We start from the raw sequence: 22,268 nt of genomic DNA, 5'->3' as shown, positions 1-22,268 counted from the left end.
TTTTTGAAAGGGAGTCTTGCTCTGTCGCCAGGCTGGAGTGCAGTGGCACAATCTCAGCTCACTGCAACCTCTGCCTCCCAGGTTCAAGCAATTCCCCTGCCTCAGCCTCCCAAGTAGCTGAGACTACAGGCACACACCATCACACCTGGCTAGTTTTTTGTGTTTTAGTAGAGATGGAGTTTCACCATGTTGGCCAGGATGGTTTCAATCTCCTGCCCTTGTGATCCACCTGCCTTGGCCTCCCAAAGTGCTGGGATTAGAGGCGTGAGCCACCAGCCCGGCCTTGCTTTCTTTTTATTCTTTTTCTTTTTTGTTTTTTAAGTTGAGGCAGGTTATTGGTCTATCGCCCAGGCTAGAATGCAGTGGTCCAATCACAGCTCATTGCAACCTTGACCTCCCAGGCTCAGCAATCCTCCTGCCACAGCCTCCCAAGTAGCAGGAACCACAGGTATGTGCCACCATGCTGGCTAAATTTTTTTTATTTTTTATTTTTATAGGGTCTCATTACCCACAGCTAGTCTTGAACTCCTAGGCTCAAGTGATCCTGCCACCTTGGCCTCCCAAAGTGTTGAGATTATAGGCATGAGCCACCAGCTCAGCCATAGACAAGTTACTTCCTCATCTCTCTTAACCAGTTTCTTCCTGTTAAAAAAACAAAACAAACAAAAACACCAAAAAACCTAGGGCTAATGAATAGTGAGAAATTAGTGAGGTCAAGAGATTGAAGCTCCTGATAAAGGTCAAAGACGTGTTGAGGGGCTTAATTGAGGCAAAGATTATGGTTGGAGAGTCGACATTTTGGATGTGAAATGATTTCTGGTGAAAACAAAGTTGACGGTGTGACTACAGGAGTGAGCAGCTGCTGTGGAGTGTTGAAAATCTCACTAGAGATGAGAAAGTCAGAAGGTGAGAGGAACGTGGTTGAGAGGCCATCACGTAGACCTTGAGCTCACCAACTATGACAGAATTTGCAGTGGAGAGAGACATAGTAAGCCAAGAGCCAAATAAGGGCTGTCAATCAAGAAGCTGAATGATGACATTAACAAAAATGGTGTATCTAGAGGGTGCAGCCCCAGTGGAATAGGGATTTCATGGGAGGCAGGGCAAGCTAAACGCTGATCTCGAAATGGCATTAGGGTGGAGAGGAATACACTTACTCACTCCTGACACTGAGGCATGTGAGAATGAGAAACAGAGTTCACCTTAGAGAGCTGTTGAAGAAGCGGCATCCTTAGCGGATAGCTAAGTTTCAGATAAACCAAGCAAGGTGGAAAAAAGCTGAGGATGGCCAGGGGTGGCAGCTCACGCCTGTAATCCCAGCACTTTGGGAGGCCGAAGCAGGCAGATCATGAGGTCAAGAGATGGAGACTATCCTGGCCAACATGGTGAAACCCCGTCTCTACTAAAAATACAAAAATTAGCTGGGCATGGTGGTGCACACCTATAGTCCTAGCCACTCGGGAGACTGAGGCAGGAGAATCGCTTGAACCTGGGAGGTAGATGTTGCAGTGAGCCGAAATTGCGCCACTGCACTCCAGCCTGGCAACAGAGCAAGATTTTGTCTCGAAAAGAAAATAAAAGGCTGAGGATGTGGAAGAGTTTGCTGATCACACGTTGCAGAGGGCACAGTGGGAGGATGTGGCTTGGGGCAGGGAGCTGGGAGCAAGATGTGATAGATTGCCAGTGTGAGGACAAGGATGCAGGTGACAATGGATGAGAAGGGACTTGAACCTGTGGTGGTGACTGGAGTAGACAGAGATAGAGGGGTGAAGGGGATATAGTGCTGTCATAGAAATTTCTGTGATGATAGATATGTGCCATATGTGTACTGTGTGTAATACTGTGGCTGCTAGCCGCATGTGGCTATTAAGCATATGAAATGTGGCTAGTGGGCCGGGTGCGGTGGCTCACGCCCGTAATCCCAGCACATCGTAATCCTCGGGAGGCCGAGGTGGGTGCATCACCTGAGGTCAGGAGTTGAGACCAGCCTGGCCAATATGGTGAAACCCCATCCCTACTAAAAATACAAAATTAGCCAGGTGTGGTGGTGGGCGCCTGTAATCCCAGCTACTTGGGAGGCTGAGGCAGAAGAATCGCTTGAACCCGGGAGGCGGAGGTTGCAGTGAGCTGAGATCATGCCACTTCACTACAGCTTGGGCAACAGAGTGAGACTCAGTCTCAAAAAAAAAAAAGAAAAGAAAAGAAAATAGAAAAAGAAATGTGGCTAGTGGGACTGAGGAATTGAACTTTTAACTTTATTTGATTTTAATTAATTTAGATTTAAAGACCTCAGTTTTTGTGAATTTTTTACTTGCTGGCCAGGTAGCTATCAGGGTGACCACTCCTTCAAACAGAAAGCTGTCCAGTGAGCTTCTGACTCTACCATGCAGATCCAGACAAAGCACAGGATCAGGCAACTTGGGGTCCAAATTCTAACTCCACCACTTAATTGCTTTGATTTAAAGCTAGCATGTTAATATGTCTGGTATAGACAGACCCCCAGTAAACAGTAGATGACAGAATAAATCTCCCTGAGGTTTAATTTTCTTCCTCTGTAAAATGAGGGTGGAGAGCTGTTGTAAAATTTAGTGCTTTACCCATGATGCTCAATAAATGATCGCTATTATTGACATAGTGAGTTCTCAATATTTGTTGATTGATGGGTCAAAAACTGTCCCTCAGGTCAAAGGGTTACTTGTCCAGGAATGGGCTGGCAGAAGTGAGACATTCCAGCTCCCTTTGAGAGCCAGGAGGATTGCCCAGGTCTCTGGGACCATGCCATGTGGTAGGTCAGGACTGGGTTTAAATGTCCAATTCTGCTAGGTAGTAACGTAAGAACCTACCTTACTTGAACCCGGAAGAGTAGTAGGGATAGCTGAGGGACAGGGTGGAGGATGTTTTTTTCTTTTTTGGAGACAGTCTCACTCTGTTGCCCAGGCTGGAGTACAATGGCACGACCTTGGCTCACCACAACCTCTGCCTCCCAGGTTCAAGCGATTCTCCCTGCCTCAGCCTCCTGAGTAGCTGGGATTACAGGCGCCTGTCACCATGCATGGCTAATTTTTGTATTTTTAGTACAGACAAGGTTTTGCCATGTTGGCCAGGCTGGTCTTGAACTCCTGACCTCAGGTGATCCACCAGCCTTGGCCTCCCCAAGCGTTGGGATTACAGATGTGAGCCACCGCACCTGGCCAAGGTGGAGGATCTTAAAGTGAATCAGAGTATGAGACCAGCGTTGCCCGAATATCTAGTGATAATCTGAGCAGTATGGGTATCATTTACCACTTTAATATGTGCTGAAAAAGCCTTAGCTTCGCAGCTCCAACCTTTCTTCTGTGCCTCCATTCCCATCATCCAAAAACCAAAAGCCTACTGCCTATGAAGTAGAGTAACCATATGCTGAATGACTGATGTGAGACATATGTGAACTGAAAGTTACAGTGACCTCAGATCTGGAGTATCACCCTTTCTCCAAATTATCTCCCTTTCTGCAAAGCTGTCCCTAATTTCCTAATTATTTTCTCTTTGGCATTCCTTTTTTTTTTTTTAAGACAGGGTTTCACCATGTTGGTCAGGCTGGTCTTGAACTCCCGACCTCAGATGATCCACCCACCTTGGCCTCCAAAGTGCTTGGATTATAGGCGTGAGCCACCACGTCCAGCCTTTTTTTTTTTTTTTTTTTTAATCTCTTTGGCATTCCTACCATGGAGCACTTACCTGGTATTGTGATGGCCTGTCTCTCCCCTTGACCAGATTGTGACATCCAAGGCAGGAACCTTGCCTGGTTGATCACTCAGTATTCTTGGACTCTAGCACGTGCCTAGAGCACCCAGTAAGTAGTTATTCAATAATTATTTGTTGGCCAGGTGTGGTGACTCATGCCTGTAATCCCAGGGAGGCTGAGGTGGGCAGATGAACTGAGGTCAGGAGTTCAAGACCAGCCTGGCCAGCATGGTGAAACCCCATCTCTACTAAAAGTACAAAAATTAGCTGGGCATAGCTTTGCACAGTGGCAGTATCGTAGCCAATGAGGTTTATCTGAGGCAGGATTATTGCTAATTGAAAAATTAGCGTGGCGTAGTGTTGCACGTCTATAATCCTAGCTACTCAGGAGGCTGAGGCAGGAGAATTGCTTGAACCTGGGAGGTGGAGGTTTCAGTGAGCTGAGATCGCGCCACTGCATTCCAGCCTTGGCCACAGAGTGAGACTCCATCTCAAAAAATAAATAAATAGGCCAGGTGAGGTGGCTCGAGTCTATCATCCCAGTACTTTGGGAGGCTGAGGCGGGTGGATCATGAAGTCAGGAGTTAGAGACCAGCATGACCAACAGGGTAAAACCCTGTCTCTACTAAAAATACAAAAAAATTAGCTGGGCGTGGTGCCGCACGCCTGTAATCCCAGCTACTAGGGAAGCTGAGGCAGGAGAGTCGCTTGAACCTGGGAGGCGGAGGTTGTGGTGAGCCAAGAGTGCATCATTGCACTCCAGCCTGGGCAACAGAACGAGACTCCATCTCAAAAATAAATAAATACTTATTTGTTGAATAAATGAATGGATGTGATCTGAGGTGACAAGTGACCCACTGTGATCTGAGATAATGTGACCTCTCGAGTACAATCTGGGTTGACTGTGAACAGAATCGATGGAGGTGACTGAACTAGTAACCCTGTATGATCGATTGAAGTAACTTGCACTGATTGTGATCTGAAGTGACTGTGAACAAGTTAGTGATGATGCCTTCCCTGACTGTCTTGCTGTAACTGTGCTATGACCTACAGAGCTCTGGCTTCAGATGACAAACCCTAAGCCAGTGCTTGGAGCCTTGACGATTGACATGAGATGTGTGCCAGATGCTGAGATTGTTGATCTCAGCCGACAACCGAGGTTATTGATCTGCATTATAAGCTGAGGTAACGGATCTGTGGGATTGGACTCAGACAGGGAATGGTGCTAATATGTGTGTAGCTCTCTTAGATTTCTAATTTTGTTTTAATATACTCCCAGGGCTTACATTAAATGGCATAGCCCTTCTCGGCCCCATGCAAACAAGGAATAGGGATGAGGACCAGGTTGAGTCAATTGTCACAGAAAACTCTACCGGAAACATAGCGCATCTTCTAGGTCCCGCTGCCGCAGCCGCAGGCAGGACCACCGCTTTGGCCATGGCCTTTTGCACAGCCTGTCCTTCATTCGGACCCCCTACCCCAACCCCCACAATCGTTCCTTGGTGCGCCTGCGCGGAGGCGTGGCGGTGCTTTGCCCTTTGTTGTGGGCCCCAGTTTCCCAGGACACCGCGCGGCGCTGGGGTGGGGCTATGCAGATGAGGCACTTGGGGGCGGGGCGGCGTCGGCGGCGGCCGGGGAGGGTCAGTTGGAGGCAGGCGCTCGCTGAGGCAGGAGGAGGCGCTCGGCCCGCGGCCTGACAGGGACTTAGCCCGCAGAGATCGACCCCGCGCGCGCGACCCCACACCCACCCACTTATCCACCTATCCACTCCCTGCGCCGCCTCCTCCCACCCTGAGCAGAGCCGCCGAGGATGATAAACACCCAGGACAGGTAACGGCCCGGCCCAGGCTCCCCGCCCCCATCCTCCCTCATCTGCCCCGGAGGTCCTCCCCCATCCCCCTAGCTGGTCCCCGTCTCCCCACAACGGGGCCATCCGCCCTCAGCCGGGTCCCTTCAGCACTTCGGCCACCCCAGTCCGGTCCTCAGCCCTGCGACTGGGCCTCTTTCCGTCCTTAGCCCCCTCTCTCCAGCCCAGCCCAGCCCATCTCCCTCATCCGGGCCTCCTCCTCCCCTAAAGCCCCCAAAAGCCGGAACACAATCTTCCAACCAGGTCCCCTTTTTCCCTCATCCCCACCGATCTGTGCCCCATTCCCCAAACTGGGCTTTCCCCCGCATCCAGATTCCCCAAATGGTTTTGTCTTCCCCAAATCTTTCTTACTCCCTCTGTAAGTCACTTAACCCTTCCCTTTGAATCCCCTCCCTAATGAAAACTGCACCCCCCCACCCAGACTTTTCTTATATCACTGCCCCCCACCCAAAGTCAGCCTCCATTTCTTAAGTTCTCAGTTTCCCCCACTCATCACCCTCCCCCCATTCTCTTCAGGCCTAGCAGTCCTTACACAGATGTCCAGCCTTCCCCCTGGCCCCATACTTCAGCTTCATCTTTCCCCCACCTTCCTCCCTCCACACCCCTCTCCCAGTTAGCCCCCGTTTTCCCAGTCTCCCAGCATCATTCCTTTTATTTCTCAAACACTGGGTTTGATTCCTGTCCTCCATCCTATTGCCCCAGTGATGTTTCCCCAACACTCTTGGGAACATTCTTACCCGCTAAACACTTTCTCTCAGCTGTAACTCATTCTTCTTCTTCCCCTCTTAGCTCCACCTTTGGATCATGAGATCACAGGACTCAGCTGTCCTGCTTCCAATGAACTCCCCGCTCCTCCCCGTACCTCCAGTGCCTTCAAACCAAGCTTCATATTCTGGACACTGGGCCTTTGCAGTTTTCTCCCTCAAAACCCAACTGTAGTCTTCCCTCATTAATTAGAGAAAGGCTGCACATCTAAGACGGAGCACCCTGGTTTTCCAAACTTGCATGCTATATCCTTCCCCGTGCAGATAGTTGCTCAATTTTCCTTTCTCTACATGCCTCTCTTTCTTCAAAGCAACCCTTCTCACCCATCTCTCCCTCAAATATTAATATATCCCACATTTCTGCTTCTGTTCTCTGAAACTGTTCCACAGTTTCCTCCTTCCCCACAATTTTTAATCCCAGTTGCACCTTATACATCAAAATGGCTTTCATTTACAATTTGGACCTAATTCTTGTCCTCATTTTTTCCCCAAACTTGTTGCTGTCCTGTCCGAACTGTGTCTGAAGCTCATTAGTTCCCCACACCAGACCTTTTGTCCCCAAATTTGGCCTTATGGCCTCTGCCCCTCACTTGGGCCTCATTATTTTGCAAACAGATCCATTCCCTGTAAATCTTTCTTAAATTGGGCCATGTTCTATCCAGAATTAGAGCAGTTCCTCTTACAACATTGCCTTTATTGCTTTTCTTCACACAGGGCTCTAGCTGCCACTCAGGCTTCCTCTCAAGCCTGGGCACTCTTCTTACTGAAATAGTCTCTCAACTTTCCCTTTCCTGCTTGTTCAGCAGCACCAGCCTTAAATATTCCAACTGGGTTTTCAGCTTTTCTTGTACTTCAGTATTTCTTAACCCTGGCTGGACATTTGAAAAATCAGTCACTTGGGCCCCACCTTCAAAGATAGGTCTCATTGGCCTAGGTGGCCTGGTTATTAGCATATCTATATATGTATATATATTTCTTTCTTTTTTTTTTTTTTCTTTTGAGGTGGAGTCTTGCTTTGTTGCCCAGGTTGGAGTGCAGTGGCACAATCTCAGCTCACTGCAATCTCTGCCTCCCAGGTTCAAGCAATTCTCCTGCCTCAGCCTCCTCAGTAGCTGGGATTACAGGCTTGCACCACCATGCCCAGCTAATTTATGTATTTTTAGTAGAGACGGGGTTTCACCATGTTGGTCAGGCTGGTCTCAAACTCCTGACCTTGTGATCCGCCTTGGCCTCCCAAAGTGCTGGGATTACAGTTGTAAGCCACCACACCTGGCCTAGCATATATTTTTAAAGCTTCCCAGGTAATTATAATGCGAAGCCAGGGTTAAAAACCACTGCTTCCTCTCCCTGGAGAAGGCCTCAGTTTTTCCGATCCTACTCCTGTAGTGGGTGTCAGACCTTTCTTTACTGACAAGGGCCTAATTTTCTTTGAGGTTTTTTGTTTTGTTTCTCAAAGAGACAGGGTCTGACTCTGTGGGCCAGGATGGAGCGCAGTTGTGTGATCTGGGCTCAGTTTCTTCAGGGATTTCTTAGTCTTTCTCTCCCAGGTTCTGTCCAGAAGTACTCAAAATACTTAAAACAGCCTCTGAAGTTCCTGTCTCTAGTTACTCAGTTCTCAGCCATTGGTCGTTTTCTTTCCCCAAGTCTCAGACTCTTATCTAGTGCCCTCCCCGTTATTTCTTTGCAGGAAGAAAATTCACTCCCCATTCGATGATTTGTTATGCTCTTATTTGACCTGTTATCACTGCGTCCCAACTTCTCTTTACCCTACAGTCCCATCAGCTGTTAATTTCCTTTTCCAATATTCTCCATGTCCATTCCGTCTGCATTCCCCTCCTTCATTCTGTCTTCTGTAACCCAGCCCCTCTGGAGCTGAGGAAGTGGAGGCGGATATAGACTGGGAGAGTGCTGGATGCAAAGGGGTTACTTACTTGTGGCAAAGGCCCTTTGTGTGCTGAGGATAGATGGCAGGTATGAGAGAGGGCAGGATGAAGCGCAGGGATAGAGGGAAGCAGAGGGACCTACAACAAAACCCACTCAAGGGTGAGATGGACTTTTTTTTTTTCTGTTCTTTTTGTGTGTCTGTAGTGGGGGTTGGAAGGTGGTATGGTCTCAGCAGTCATTCTCTGGAGTCCTCTGGATTGAGCTGGTCGAAATGCTGAGTCTTTTGCAGGCTGAGCCCTGAGAGTTGAGCAATGTGGAACCAACATTTAAGGGTCTTCACCAGCTGTGAGGTTGAAAGACCAGAGTTCTGGCTGAGCCAGTGTGCTTACATGTGAAAAGAAGAGGGGGTTGGGTTAACTTGACTCAAAAATTCCTTCCAGCTTCCTAAGTGGCAAAACAGGCTCGCTTGTCTGCAGGGCCCTTGCTTAGCGTGTTGGTAATTTGAGGGGCCTGGCTGTATGAGAGGCAGGTGAAGAGAGGAGCCAACTGGCCTGCCAGGGCCTGGGCAGGAGCTAAGCCTTGGCTCAGGCTCCTCCATTCGGCCTGGGGGTGGGGTGTTGTGTGCAGGGTGTCTGGTTTCTTTGAGTGATGGCAATCCTGTTTCATAGCATGTTTCTTAGCTTCCTCGGGTCTGCCCCTAATTTTCTAAAGGAATCCTGGTAGAGTCCTAACTAGGGATTCTGATAAGAGCCGGATGTTCTTCCCAGTCAGTGTTCTCAGTGTTTGGTATCCATAGATGGGGGAGCTGGCTGGGAATTTAGCTCCCATTGGGTGGGGGATGGGATTTTCAGCTTTCCTGGCTCCAGTGAAAAACTCAGGAGGTGGAGGCTTGGTTTTCTGGAAGAAATAGTTGCAGAGGAGCTGGCACTACATCTTGAAAACAAGGCTTTTCCTTTCCAGTGTTGTTCTGATTGGTACTTCCAAATGTCAGAATTCCTGATGGTGGGGGAAGGAAGAAGATACAAGTACAGTACAAGCATCTTTATTATGTTTTTTTGAACATGAGGTTTAAATCCAAGGAAATCAAGCTTCCTGGCCTTTTTCTGCCTGCATTTGCGGGGGCAGGGAGATACTATCTGTCTAGGGCTTGCTTTGTACCTTGTGACCGTACAGTATGCAGAGAAGCGCTAGCCTTGGCTTGACAGTGATGTTAGAAACAACTGTGCTGATGGGCTTTGAGGAGAAACATTTGGTTCTACAGGTTGTTTTTGGGGGGACGAGGGCAGGGCAGAAGAACATATCAGACCTATCCTGAGCATACTCACTGAGTGGTTTCCTGGCTAATGGAATTTTTATCTCTTTCTGAAGAGTCTGGTTTCAGTTATTCCTTATTTATTGACACCACAGCTTGTTGGGTATGGAGGGTAGGAAGAGCCAGTTTCGTATGATGTGCCTTCAAGGTCACCCTATGGTGGGAGGGTTGAGGGAGAGAAGAAAGGGGAGAGAGGAGAGAGGAGAGAGAGAGACACACACACACTCCTAGTATAGTCAGGAATCCCCCCAAATCAGAGCTATGCTTCAGAAAGCAGTGTGGGCTAATAATAGCAATTCCTCACTCTGCCAAGAAATCCAAATTTAGCCTCAGAGCTGCTCAAAAGTATAAAAAAGGGGACTGAGGAGTGGGATAGATGGATGTTACAAATGTGCATTTCTAGAAAAATGAGTAATTCATCCCCTTCTGAAAGAGTGTACAGTGTTGATTCAAGTTGGTGCCATGATTTAAAAGGTTATGAAGCCTAATTGAAAGTTATAGACCAGGCTGGGCATGGTGGCTCACGCGTGTAATCCCAGGACTTTCGGAGGCTGAGATGATCGCTTGAGCCCAGGAGTTCTAGCCCAGCCTGGGCAACAGTGAGACTCCCCATCTCTTTAAAAAAAAAAAAAAAAAAAAAAAAAGGTATAGACCAGAAATGAACAAGTAGGCAAGCAAGAATTTTATCACTTAAAGTGAACAAAACAGGTAGTATCTGGTTAGCAGCAGCAGCGTAAATGCTTTGTGTAAGATAAACCTTAAGAAAGAAAATTTCGTAAGCCTTTGACACTATATAAACAAATGATATAATTCTATCCTGGGGAGAGGCTGGTACTGTGTGATGAGCTTACTCTACAAACTAGATTGAGTTACCTAATACGTAAAAGTAAAGTCTTCTTTTAAAGCTTCATTACCTAGCTATTCACTCACCACTGGTAGCATATATGACTGTGCCTACCTTTGGCAGATGTACCAGTATCAGCTGTGTGATAAGCAAACCATAGAGGCACAGATATTCTAGCTACCACTATAACTGTGTTTCTTGTAGAGAATGAACTAAAACTCAATTTTGCTTTCAGCCTGTGATTCAAGAGTGATGATGTCATTTTCTTTATGCTTAGCAAGAAGACTTTCTTTGGAACGCAGATCAGCCCTAGTGAAATGATTTATGCCTGGCATCTGCCCAGGTGCCCTTTCTCAGATGGAAGGGGCATTGGCAGCTGGAAGTCAGCCTCTATGGCCACACTAGACTGGAGGTGATCATCACTTCTCACCTTTCTTACTTTCTGTTTTGCTAAGTGATGGCAGCTCTTTTTGCGTAGGGATTAGTGATCAAAGAAATTCCTAGACTCAGAGTAAAAGCAACCTGTATGAGGGAAGTGAAGTCACCTTTGGATGTTCTATGAGGCAGGGCCTGAGACACAAATGGGTCAGAAGAGGTTGAGAGAGGGAAATGAATGTAGAACTGTTGGGAATGTGGTTTTCTTGTCTTCATTTGATCCCAAAGGTAGGTAAAACAAAGGCCATCTGACTCTCTGGCAGGTAATAGAAACCAGAGAAAGGGTGCAGACTTGAATGAGTGAAGGAGGCCACTAATTCAAGTGAAATTTGATCAAAAATATATTAATGAGAATTTGAATTCAAGTATTTTTTAGATGTAGCTAAGTGGAAGTTAGTCACAGAATTACTTTTATATTGAATCTCTTCTCTGTGTACTCTGTACTCTTTCGGTATTCCATCTGTGGGGAACTGGTTTCAGGACCTTCCCCATACCAAAATTCAAGGGTGCTCAAGTCCATTATGTAAAATGGTGTAGTATTTACATATAACCTACATGTGTCTTCCCATATACTTTAAATATCTGTAGTTTACTTATAATACATAACACAATGTAAATTCTAAAGTTTTAATGCTCTTTTATTTGTACTATTTTTTTTATTGTGCTGTTATTTTTTTCCTGAGTATTTTCAATCCGTGGTTGGTTGAATGCACGAATGTGGAACCTGTGGATATAGAGGACCAACTGTATGTAAATCAAAACTGACTAAAGACAACTGGAAGTGATGCGCTTTTTTTTTTTTTTTTTTTTTTTGGAGATGGAGTCTGCCAGGCTCGCATGCAGTGGCACAATTTCAGTTCACTGCAACCGCTGCCTCCAGGGTTCAGGCGATTTTCCTGCCTCAGCCTCCTGAGTAGCTGGGACTACAGGTGCGTGCCACCATGCCCAGCTAATTTTTGTATTTTTAGTAGAGACGGGGTTTCACCATGTTGGCCAGGATGGTCTTGATCTCTTGACCTTGTGAGCTGCCCGCCTCAGCCTCCCAAAGTGCTGGGATTACAGGTGTGAGCCACTGCACCTGGCCCTGGAAGTGATTCTTCACAGAAGATCCTTTACTTTTATCAGGAGACTTAAGGTTAATTCTTTTAAATAGTAAGTGCCCTAGAGATTTAGAAATATGATTTGAATTTGCTGGCCGGGCGTGGTGGCTCACGCCTGTAATACCAGCACTTTGGGAGGCTGAGGCGGGCGGATCACGAGGTCAAGAGATCGAGACCATCCTGGCCGACATGGTGAAACCCCGTCTCTACTAAAAAAATACAAAAATTAGCTGGGCATGGTGGCACACGCCTGTAGTCCCGGCTACTCGGGAGGCTGAGGCAGGAGAATTGCTTGAACCCGGGAGGCGGAGGTTGCAGTGAGCCGAGATCATGCCACTGCACTCCAGCCTGGCGCCTGGTGACAGAGCAAGACTCTGTCTCAAAAAAAAAAAAAAAAAATTATTTGCCGTCATCATTGCCCAGCTATTCATCTGCTACATACACTGCCTGTCTGTAGTCAGTGTGTAAAACTATAACCTGCTAAGGGGACACTTTAAATTAGAGGCAGCAGGATGTGATATGTTAGCAGCATCATATGTATTCTGAGGAGTGTTTCCAAGGGCATGTCCTATAACTGGGAAAATAAAAGGCACTAACAGATTGGCTCCAATCTTCCATCTCTCTTCTGAATTGCCTTGTATGCTGGATACCTGACACCTTAGTTTCCAGTATGGTGTATTTTTTCTTCTCTCCCAAAGCAGGACTAGCCTAACTGGATGTTTGGGTTCAGTCTAATACATTTGATTGTCCTTAATCAGCCTGATCTTTTCAGCCTCTGAAAAGGACTTAGCTTTTTTTTTGGAGACAGAGTGTCATTCTGTTACCCAGGCTGGAGTGCAGTGGCATGATCTTGGCGCACTGCAACCTCCGCCTCCTGGATTCAAGCAATTCTGCCTCAGCCTCCCAGGTAACTGGAATTACAGGTGCCTGCCACCACGCCAGGCTATTTTTGTATTTTTAGTAGAGATGGAGTTTTTACCATTATTGGCCAGGCTGGTCTCGAACTCCTGACCTCAAGTGATCTGCCCGCCTCGGCCTCCCAAAGTGATGGGATTACAGGCATGAGTCACTGCGCCTGGCCTAAGCTTCTTAAATCATCCTTTTGGTAGTTGAGATTAAACCATGCCTGCCCCCAAGTGATGTGACCAGGAGGTAAGGAAGGATTGGGAAAAGCTGGGGATAGGAGCCAGTTAGAAATAAAACTAAACAATATGAAACCCAACCTGGTTTGGATCTTAGGATAGGAAGACTACTGTTTAGAAGTCATTGTCTCTTGTGCTTACTGAAATTCTTCCGGTATTCACTATTCCTACTGAGCTTGGTGGCATATCTTCGATTCCGTTTGAACACTAAAGGCATTATTAGAAGAGAAGGCCGTTACTGGGTAATTTCATGCCCCTTCGTGTCTTTAACCACCACATATGTACCCATCCCCCTTCCTTTCTCGCTTCAGAAATGACAATCAGGTTTTCTGGAAGAGAAGCAATTTGCCATTCACAGCAAGTAACTATTAACAGATGCTTTATGTGGATGATGAAGATAATTGTTGTGATCTACTGTCTACTAAGCTTATCCCCAACCCCAGCTGTTTCTTTTAGGGAACTGGAACTAGTTCCCGGAGTGGGGGCTTGAAACACCCCTCCGCCACTCACACACACACTTGCTTTCTTGTGCAGATTTATGGGGGAGGAGCAGAGCCTCCTGGATCCTTGTGTGTGAGTGGGGAAGTAAATGACATGTTACTATGGGTAGATATCTTGCATTTATTTGAAGAGGAGAGAGATCAGGAAAGCAGAAATATCACAAGCCCCACTGCTTAAAGAAAGAAAATATCACAAGCTCATAGATTAGTGCCGGACACAGGGAAGGCAGGCTCTAGGGATTATTTCTAGGAAGACAAAGGGGATTATGGTTTAAAAACAAATCCTCACTTTATTCTGATCTTTTCAGTGGGTTGGCCCTGTTGTGTCTGCTGTTTTCAAGTAAAAATTAGCTAAGAATCAAGATGGTAGTTGGAATGCAGGGCAGAGGTTGATTGTAGCTCGCTCATCTAAAGACCATTTGAGGAGGCTGGGCGCAGTGGCTCACGCCTGTAATCCCAGCACTTTGGGAGGCCGAGGTGGGTGGATCACGAGGTCAAGAGATCGAGACCATCCTGGTCAACATGGTGAAACCCCGTCTCTACTAAAAAAATACAAAAATTAGCTGGGCATGGTGGCACGCACCTGTAGTCCCGCTACTCGGGAAGGCTGAGGCGGGAGAATTGCTTGAACCCAGGAGGCAGAGGTTGCGGTGAGCTGAGATCGCACCATTGCACTCCAGCCTGGGTAACGAGTGAAACTCCGTTTCAAAAAAAAAAAAAAAAAAAAGAAAAAAAGGAAAAAAAACATAAAAAAAAAAAAAAAAAAAAAAAAAAGACCATTTGAGGAATAATTCCTTTGGAAGTAGGAGCCTGGCACCAGAATTCTAGCAAGGGCCTTGGTGATTGATAGGATTATTTTGTGAACCTAATTAATTCTTCTCGTATACACAATGACATATCATCTGTCTATCCCAGAGGGATTTGCCTCATCTTTGAGTAGCTCCACTGACCAACAGAAGCAAACCAGGTTTCTCCAGTGGCTCAGCTCTACTTGTGCTCCTGCAGGAACCTCAGCACAGGCCAGAAATAGTCACTAGGGGATGAGAAGGGAATTGTATAAAGTGGTGCGTGTGTGTGCATTTGTTTGAGGAAACCACCGCCCCCTCTGCCCCACCCCACCGCCACCCTCGTCTTATTTCTTCTAGTCTGGACAGTTATTCTGCCCCTTAACACATTGGAAGGGGGAATCACAATAGCTCATTGTCCCCAGCAGAAAATAACTCCTGTCCTTGAAAACAGTAGCATTGTCCTGTTAAAGCCCTTTTTTGGTGGTGGTGGTTTTTTTGAGACAAAGAGTTTTGCTTTTGTTGCCTAGGCTGGAGTGCAACAGCATGGTCTTGGCTCACTGCAATCTCTGCCTCCCAGGTTAAAGTGATTCTCTTGGCTCAGCCTCCTGAGTAGCTGAGATTACAGGCACACACCACCACACCTGGCTAATTTTTCTATTTTCACTAGAGACAGGGTTTGTTTTGAGATGAAATTTCTCTGTCACCCAGGCTGGAATACAGTGGCACAATATTGGCTCACTGCAGCCTCTGCCTCAGGTTCAAGTGATTCTCCTGCGTCAGCTTCCTGAGTAGCTGGGTCTACAGGTATGCACCACCACACCTAATTTTTGTATTTTTAGTAGAGATGGGGTTTCACCATATTGGTCAGGCTGGTCTCGAACTCCTGACCTCAAGTGATCCGCTTTCCTTAGTCTTCCAAAGTGTTGGGATTACAGGTGCGAGCCACTGTGCCCAGCCCGGCCCTTTCTGTTAGTTAACAGCTGTTGGTGAGGCCAAGATTAGAGGAGGTGAGGATGACCTGAAGTTTTCCAGAGGAGGCAAGAGGTGGGCATGTGGTTACACCCCTAGTTTTTTTTTTTTTTTTTTTTTTTTTTGAGGAGTCTGGCTCTGTCGTCCAGGCTAGAGCGCAGTGGTGCAATCTTGGCTCACTGCAGCTTACACCTTCTGTGTTCAAGCAATTCTCCTGCCTTAGCCTGAGTAGCTGGGATTACAGGTGCCTGCCACCATGCCTGGCTAATTTTTATACTTTTAGTAGAGATGGGGTTTCACCATGTTGGCCAGGTTGGTCTTGAACTCCTGAGCTCAAGTGATCCGCTCGCCTCAGCCTCCCAAAGTGCACCCTTAGATGTTGATGCTGCAGACTCATGGACACTTTCCTGTTAATTCTGTTTCTCAAATTTCCAAGTACACTTGTCGGCCCCCAGTTGAAATCTTTGAGAGAATAGACCCTAGAAACTGAGCAGTGACGGTTTGGACTTCCATTTTCAGCTGGAGTGCAGATACAGGTCTGCTAATAGGACTGCCCCTTTGGTTATTGTACCATTGCTATGTTAGGGGTGAGTTCAGTTCTGTTGCTCTTCATTTAGAAGAGTCCAAAATTGGCATGCCATGCTATATAAAGCAAAGGACCATGTGAAGAATAGTTACTTCACACCATTTTACAGTGGCTTTCAGGGAAAAAAAAAAAAAGCCCTGATTTACAGCATTTGGTGACTTTTGCAGTGTAAATACTCTTCCTTTAGCTAGTTGGGAGTATCAACACGACATCATTAAACACCTGTTTGGGAAGAGATGTGCGTAATTATGTGAGCTGGCCCCAGCACACCACTGCAATACCCCCTATGTGTATCCACTGCATTCCAGCAGCTCTGAGGCTGTGTGCTGGCTGGGGACATGTCTGTTGCTGAAGTCATGGTGTATACATGCACACACAGTTTACCTTTTTCCCTGCTTCACTTGTTATTGGCCTAGGAAATGAGCTGCATCTCAGCCTAAGGAATTTCTTCTTTGAAACTGGATTCAAAGAAGACAGTTGAGCACATCTACAGCCCTGTTGGGTCCATCTGAAAATCAAGGTGGCCAGTAAGGTGACAGGGAACTCCTTTAGGAGCCTTTTACTTGCTATAATCTGATTATTGGCTTCCTTATTCAGGTCATAGCATGCATCCTCCTCTCCCAGGACATACCCTGCACCTAGCACATCTGAGTGTCTGCTCTGACCATAGTAGTATTACCTGACCTCCCATGCTCAGGTCACGAAAGGATCAGCAAAGAAGGGCAGGAGGCCCAGCATTTGGTGGCATACGAGGGGCAAAATCATATAGCACAGTGTTCTATGTACTATTGTTTATCTCTGCTCTGGGAGCCAAATCCCTGGATTTAGTTTTATTCTTAACCATCAAGGGATTTGGTTAAATGTTTTCTCACTCCAGTTCCTTTGCTGAGAAGGGGGATGGGGCCATCATTGAGGAAGTGGTCTTGAGAGTTCCTCAGGGACACAGTACCTAGGCCACATGACTTCTTCCCCTCTCCAGCCTGATGTGACTGTGGGCTTTTGTGATTCTGCCACGTAGGTGGTTGAGATACCAACAGGGAAAGGAAAACAGACTAGCACATGGTTTGAGGCTTGGCAGGTAAGCCAGGATCTGGTGATTTCTGAGGTCTGCCCATTGCCACATTGATTTGTTAGAAGACGTTTGCTAGATGCTCCTCTGGGCAGATATACCCAGTTGGACTCCCTTGGCCCTTCCGAGACTCCCTCCCTATGCTTCTGCAGCACAGTAGCTTTCCCTTAAGATAGCAGTGTAGTTCTGGGAGCTGAAGCCCATAGGACTGGGGCAGTAGGGGAGCCTTCACACACTGGTTTACAGAGCCAGGACAGGGGTTGGGGTAGGATTTGGGTTAAATCTTCAAGTCTTGGTGTTTACTGTCTTACCCTCTGTCTCTTGCAGTAGTATTTTGCCTTTGAGTAACTGTCCCCAGCTCCAGTGCTGCAGGCACATTGTTCCGGGGCCTCTGTGGTGCTCCTGATGCCCCTCACCCACTGTCGAAGATCCCCGGTGGGCGAGGGGGCAGCAGGGATCCTTCTCTCTCAGCTCTAATATATAAGGTAAGGAGGACCCTGGGATGGAAGGCTAGGGATGGAGCCTTCTCAGACTCCACTGAGCTGCTGCTCAAGGGTGGTAATCTCTTGAGTCTTCTGGCTCTTAGACTAGACCAGTGGGGGACGGACTGTGAAGGACTCTTTCCAACTGAGGCTGCTGTGTGGCTTACTGGGAATACTAAAGATACCAGCACCATTTGTTCCCTTTTAATCTGCTGTAAATTGAGGCCCAGAAGTTAGTTTAGCTTCTCCCTAAGACTGGGATGGAAGGTTAGCACGGTAGCTGAATTCTGGGCTCTTGAGACTGTACCCAGGGGAGATAATGCGGACCCTACAGTCCAGTTAGAAGCAGGCTTTGGCTGACTGGGGCTCCAGCCAAACCCTCACACATATCCTTGTTTTTGATGTTTCCCTTTCTGACAGGGAAGGAAAAGAACATGGTGTTGGGGAAACGCATGGGGTTTCGAGTCAGGGAGACCTGGGTTTGAATCGCATCTTTGCCATTCATTATCTTTGGAGCAGTTGCTTCATTATTCTCAGATTTAAAATGGAGTTGTTAATACCCATCTCAAGTGCTTGTCATGATGATGGAGGTAATATATGGAACAGCACTTTGTACTTGACACCTAGTGGACAACTAGCAAATATTTCCCGTCCTACCCTGCTAGCTTTTACCACCATCAACTGGTCTTAGTGCTCTGTGAGTGACAGCTTTTAGCCATGATGAAGCTCTGCATTTTTAGCATGCCCTTTATCCTGTGCTACCCTGAGACTGGCCTAAGGGGACTCCCAGCACCGACTACATTAGGGAGTGGATGATATGGCCAGAAGCAGTAGTGACCTGGTCCTCTGCCCTGCTTTCCTTCCCAGGACGAGAAGCTCACTGTGACCCAGGACCTCCCTGTGAATGATGGAAAACCTCACATTGTACACTTCCAGTATGAGGTCACCGAGGTGAAGGTCTCTTCTTGGGATGCAGTCCTGTCCAGCCAGAGCCTGTTTGTAGAAATCCCAGATGGATTATTAGCTGATGGGAGCAAAGAAGGGTAAAGAGCCAAATGCTGGGGAAGGGAAAGGAGGTCCCATTCCAGAGAAGGGTATATGTTTACTGTGGGTAAGAGAATTGTAGGGGAGTCTGTGCCTTCTCTCTTAGCTCTAGACTCCTCAAGCAGATACCATTTTGTAACAGGTTATTTTTAGCCAGTAAGACAGGCCAGCTCTAGGTTATAATTGAAGCAGATCATTATCACATTAACCAAATGCCTGCCGGTTAATGGCCTCATGGTTCAGGTTCTCAGCAGACACCAAGTCCGCCTTTAGCTACCATACAGTGGTGCAGTTTAAAAGGCCAGGAAGCTCATGGGTAAGTGGGATTTCATTTTGGATTGGGCAGAGACCCTCCAAGTGGCGCAGGTGTGTAAGAAATGACCTGAGGACAGAAATCTTGAGTGGCCCCAGCCTCTTGAGAAAATCCTTTTAGGCAATGTTAGAGCCCAGAGTGTTCTCTCAGTGGCAGGCGATCATATCAAACTTGGCAATCTGGGGGACACCTCAAGAACTGGGTTCTCTTTCTAGGCCTCAAACTCTATCTTGTGAACAGCATTAGTTAAGATGGGTAGTGTTTTACTTTCAAAAGAATGCCCATTATAGGAAGAGAAAAGTCAACATCATTTTTCTTAGGCGCTGTGGCTTTTTTCTTTATGAATTCAAGGCCCTTGGGGTCTTGACATAGGAATCTTTCTCCTGGAGCTTCTGTATTTATATTGCTGCTTTTAGGCCTCAGAAAAGCCTTTAGGTTGGTAGGGGTAGGGGTGGAGTGTGAATGGGAGGGAGGTCTGGGGAGGTGGTGATGGGCCTAAGTACTTCTCTGCTTCCTGCAGATTGTTAGCACTGCTAGAGTTTGCTGAAGAAAAGATGAAAGTGAACTATGTCTTCATCTGCTTCAGGAAGGGCCGAGAAGACAGAGGTGAGGAGTCAGACCGGCCTGGGCCCCGCAGCCCAGACAGGGGGCCTGGGGAGAGAAGGGATTACCTCCACAATGAGGTGTGGGACTCTTGAATTTGCCTTACAAACCACGGGAAATCATGGCAGGAGGGCACCCAGAGGGTTAGTAAAAGCCTAGTGCTTATTTGTCCTATCTTTGGGGTTTTGATTTGGGCCTACCCTTGTGTTTCTCATCGGACTCTCTTTTACACTCTATCTTCTGCAGCTCCACTCCTGAAGACCTTCAGCTTCTTGGGCTTTGAGATTGTACGTCCAGGCCATCCCTGTGTTCCCTCTCGGCCAGATGTGATGTTCATGGTTTATCCCCTGGACCACAACTTGTCCGATGAGGACTAATGGTCAGAGGATGCTTTGCCCAAGAGCCACAGTGGGGGAAGAAGGGAAGTTAGGCAGCCCTGGGACAGAGGAGAGGGCTCCTTGCTGTCTAGGGAAGGACACTGAGGGGCTCAGGGTAAGGATTGCCTATTGTGTTCTGGGAGTTGACTGGTTGAAATTGTTTTCCATAAAGAACAGTATAAACATATTATTCACATGTAATCACCAATAGTAAATGAAGATGTTTATGAACTGGCATTAGAAGCTTTTTAAACTGCGCTGTGTGATGTGCTCTATCTAGCCTAGGGGAGGACATTGCCTAGTGGGGGAGGGACTGTCTGGGTTCAGGGGCATGGGCTGGTGGGCAGCACTGTCAGGCTCAGGTTTCCTGCTGTTGGCTTTCTGTTTTGGTTATTAAGACTTGTGCATTTTCTTTCCTTGCTTCCTGTCACCCCAGGGGCTCCTGAGTATAGGCTTTTCATCCCTGGGCAGTGTCCTTGAGTTATTTTGACACTCTTACCTGGCCGCCTTTGTGTGCATTTGTGTCTGGCCTGGAGTAAGCAGGTCCGACCCCTCCTTCTTTACAGCTTAGTGTTATTCTGGCATTTGGTTAAGCTGGCTTAGTCTGTTTAATGTTATCAGTACATTTTAAATAGGGGCATTGAAGTTTACTCCCACCACCAGGGCTTTTTTGGGGGATGCCTGGGCCTTAAAAAACACTAGCCAAACTCGAATTCTCAAATCACTGCCAGGAGTTCTTGCTCCTGGCTGCAGGCCCAGGCCCCAAGGTCTCCTTCCTGGGGTCACAAAGAGCAGTAAGGAAGAGGAATATATAGCAACTCAGGGCCTGGAAATTGTGGGGAAATTTGTTCTTAGGGATTGGATGCTTCTGGCTGGCTGAGTATAGTGCTAACTGCCTCCCCACCAGGTTCTGAGTAGTGTCTGAGACCCTGCTCTGCAGGGCTTAGGGTAGTGCTGGGAGTGCAGAAGTGGCCTGCCCTTAACTGTTTTCACTAAACAGCTTGTTTTAAGGGGAGAGAAAGGGGGAGAGATCTAGACTGGATGAGGGGAATGGGGATGTCAGGGAGGCAAGTGTGTTGTGTTACTGTGTCAATAAACTGATTTAAAGTTGTGGTTGGTCTATTCTTTATTTCTGAACTAGGACCAACTCCCTACCAAACTGTTTTAAAAGTCCAGAGCCTAATCTAATAGAGGTGTGGTGCGTGCTCCTCGGGGAAAAAAGCTGCAGATGAACTGGCCGAGGTCTCTGGGGCCATATTATACTGTGAAATGTGGGGTTGCTAGGAGTCTGAGACTCACGGCCAGAGCCCTCTGGAGAGAGAGATGGGTACACATGAGCTTTATCTAGAAGAGGCTATACTAAGATCCAGCTAACATCCAAGCTGCTCTTAGCTCTTCCTTTTTCTCCAGAAGTTTGGGGAAGTAAGTTGGTCCTGAAACTGGGTTTTGGCTTTTGCATGGAGCTGCCTGACATTCCCATTCCTGAGGTCTTTGAAGGGTGCAGCACACACCTTCCCTATTCTAGTTTTCTCCTTTTGGAGCCCAGTGTCCTAAGGTGTGGCTTCTAGTCCCCCACACCACAGCCTAATGAATAAGCTCTCAATGGCACCCCGGGGGCTGGAATCCCCTTCACCACAGTTTTCTAATTTCTCCAGAACTTGCACTTCTTTTGCTTCTGTTTTGCAAAGTAAAGGGCATGTTTCTTCTACTCCATTTTTGCAACTGTCTACTGTTGAGCCGTGGCTCTCACATTGCTCTTTATGGAGCTTGCTTGTGTTTTCACTCTGGCCAAGTTCATTAATCTTGGATTCTACCTTGTATTCATTAAAAGGTAATGAGGGCTGGGTGCAGTGGCTCATGCCTGTGATCCCAGCACTCTGGGAGGCCAAGGCAGGCTGATCACCAGGTCAGGAGATCAAGAGCATCCTGGCTAATGTGGTGAAACCCCTTTCTACTAAAAATACAAAAAACTAGCCTGGTGTGGTGGCACGTGCCTGTAATCCCAGCAACTCGGGAGGCGGAAGCAGGAGAATTGCTTGAACCCAGGAAGGTGGAGGCTGCAGTAAGCTGAGATTGTGCCATTGCACTCCAGCCTGGGCGACAAGAGCACGACTCTGTCTCAAACCAAAAAACAAAAAAGTAATGAGCTCCAATTTCAAGTTGTGTTTTTTTGTTTTTGTTTTTTTTTTTTTTTGGGAGATGGAGTCTCGCTGGAGTGCAGTGGTGCAATCTTGCTCACTGCAACCTCGACTTCCTGGGTTTTCAAGTGATTCTCCTGCCTCAACCTCCTGAGTGGCTGGGATTACAGACGTTCACCACCATACCCAGCTAATTTTTTGTATTTATAGTAGAGACAGGGTTTCGCCATGTTGCCTAGGCTGGTCTTGAACTCCTGGCCTCAAGTGATCCATTCACCTCAGCCTCCCAAAGTGCTGGGATTACAGGAATCAGCCACTTTACCTGGGA

The 22,268-nt window shown here is 47.2% G+C and overlaps 2 protein-coding genes, 1 long non-coding RNA gene and 1 pseudogene across 4 annotated transcripts in view; 3 read left to right on the top strand and 1 right to left on the bottom strand.

The window, feature by feature from the left end:
• LOC119468152 overlaps positions 1-2,910 on the top strand; it is a 31,406-nt gene extending 28,496 nt beyond the window's left edge. The window contains exon 5 of the long non-coding RNA XR_005196790.1: positions 2,279-2,910. This is a non-coding gene — a long non-coding RNA (uncharacterized LOC119468152). The remainder of the gene's footprint in view (positions 1-2,278) is intronic.
• A 1,088-nt stretch (positions 2,911-3,998) lies between these two features.
• Positions 3,999-4,159, top strand: LOC119468163 (annotated as a pseudogene).
• Positions 4,160-5,351: 1,192 nt separating this feature from the next.
• OAZ2 (ornithine decarboxylase antizyme 2) lies at positions 5,352-20,914 on the top strand. Its single transcript, XM_017508081.2, is given in 6 exon segments — positions 5,352-5,553; positions 17,311-17,386; positions 17,388-17,468; positions 18,333-18,508; positions 19,343-19,428; positions 19,672-20,914. Coding segments are annotated over 6 exon segments (570 nt in total). The 5' UTR covers positions 5,352-5,533; the 3' UTR covers positions 19,803-20,914.
• Positions 14,349-22,268, bottom strand: part of ZNF609 (zinc finger protein 609) — a 237,994-nt gene continuing 230,074 nt past the window's right edge. For both annotated transcript variants that reach the window (XR_001818891.2, XR_001818892.2), the window contains exon 12: positions 14,349-14,604. The gene's annotated coding sequence lies outside the window, so the exon portion shown is untranslated. The remainder of the gene's footprint in view (positions 14,605-22,268) is intronic.

The sequence above is a fragment of the Cebus imitator genome, unplaced genomic scaffold (assembly GCF_001604975.1).
Source record: "Cebus imitator isolate Cc_AM_T3 unplaced genomic scaffold, Cebus_imitator-1.0 Scaffold386, whole genome shotgun sequence".
Lineage (NCBI taxonomy): Eukaryota > Metazoa > Chordata > Mammalia > Primates > Cebidae > Cebus > Cebus imitator.
Note: the sequence above shows the minus strand (reverse complement) of the source record. Positions and strands in the feature narration are given on the sequence as shown.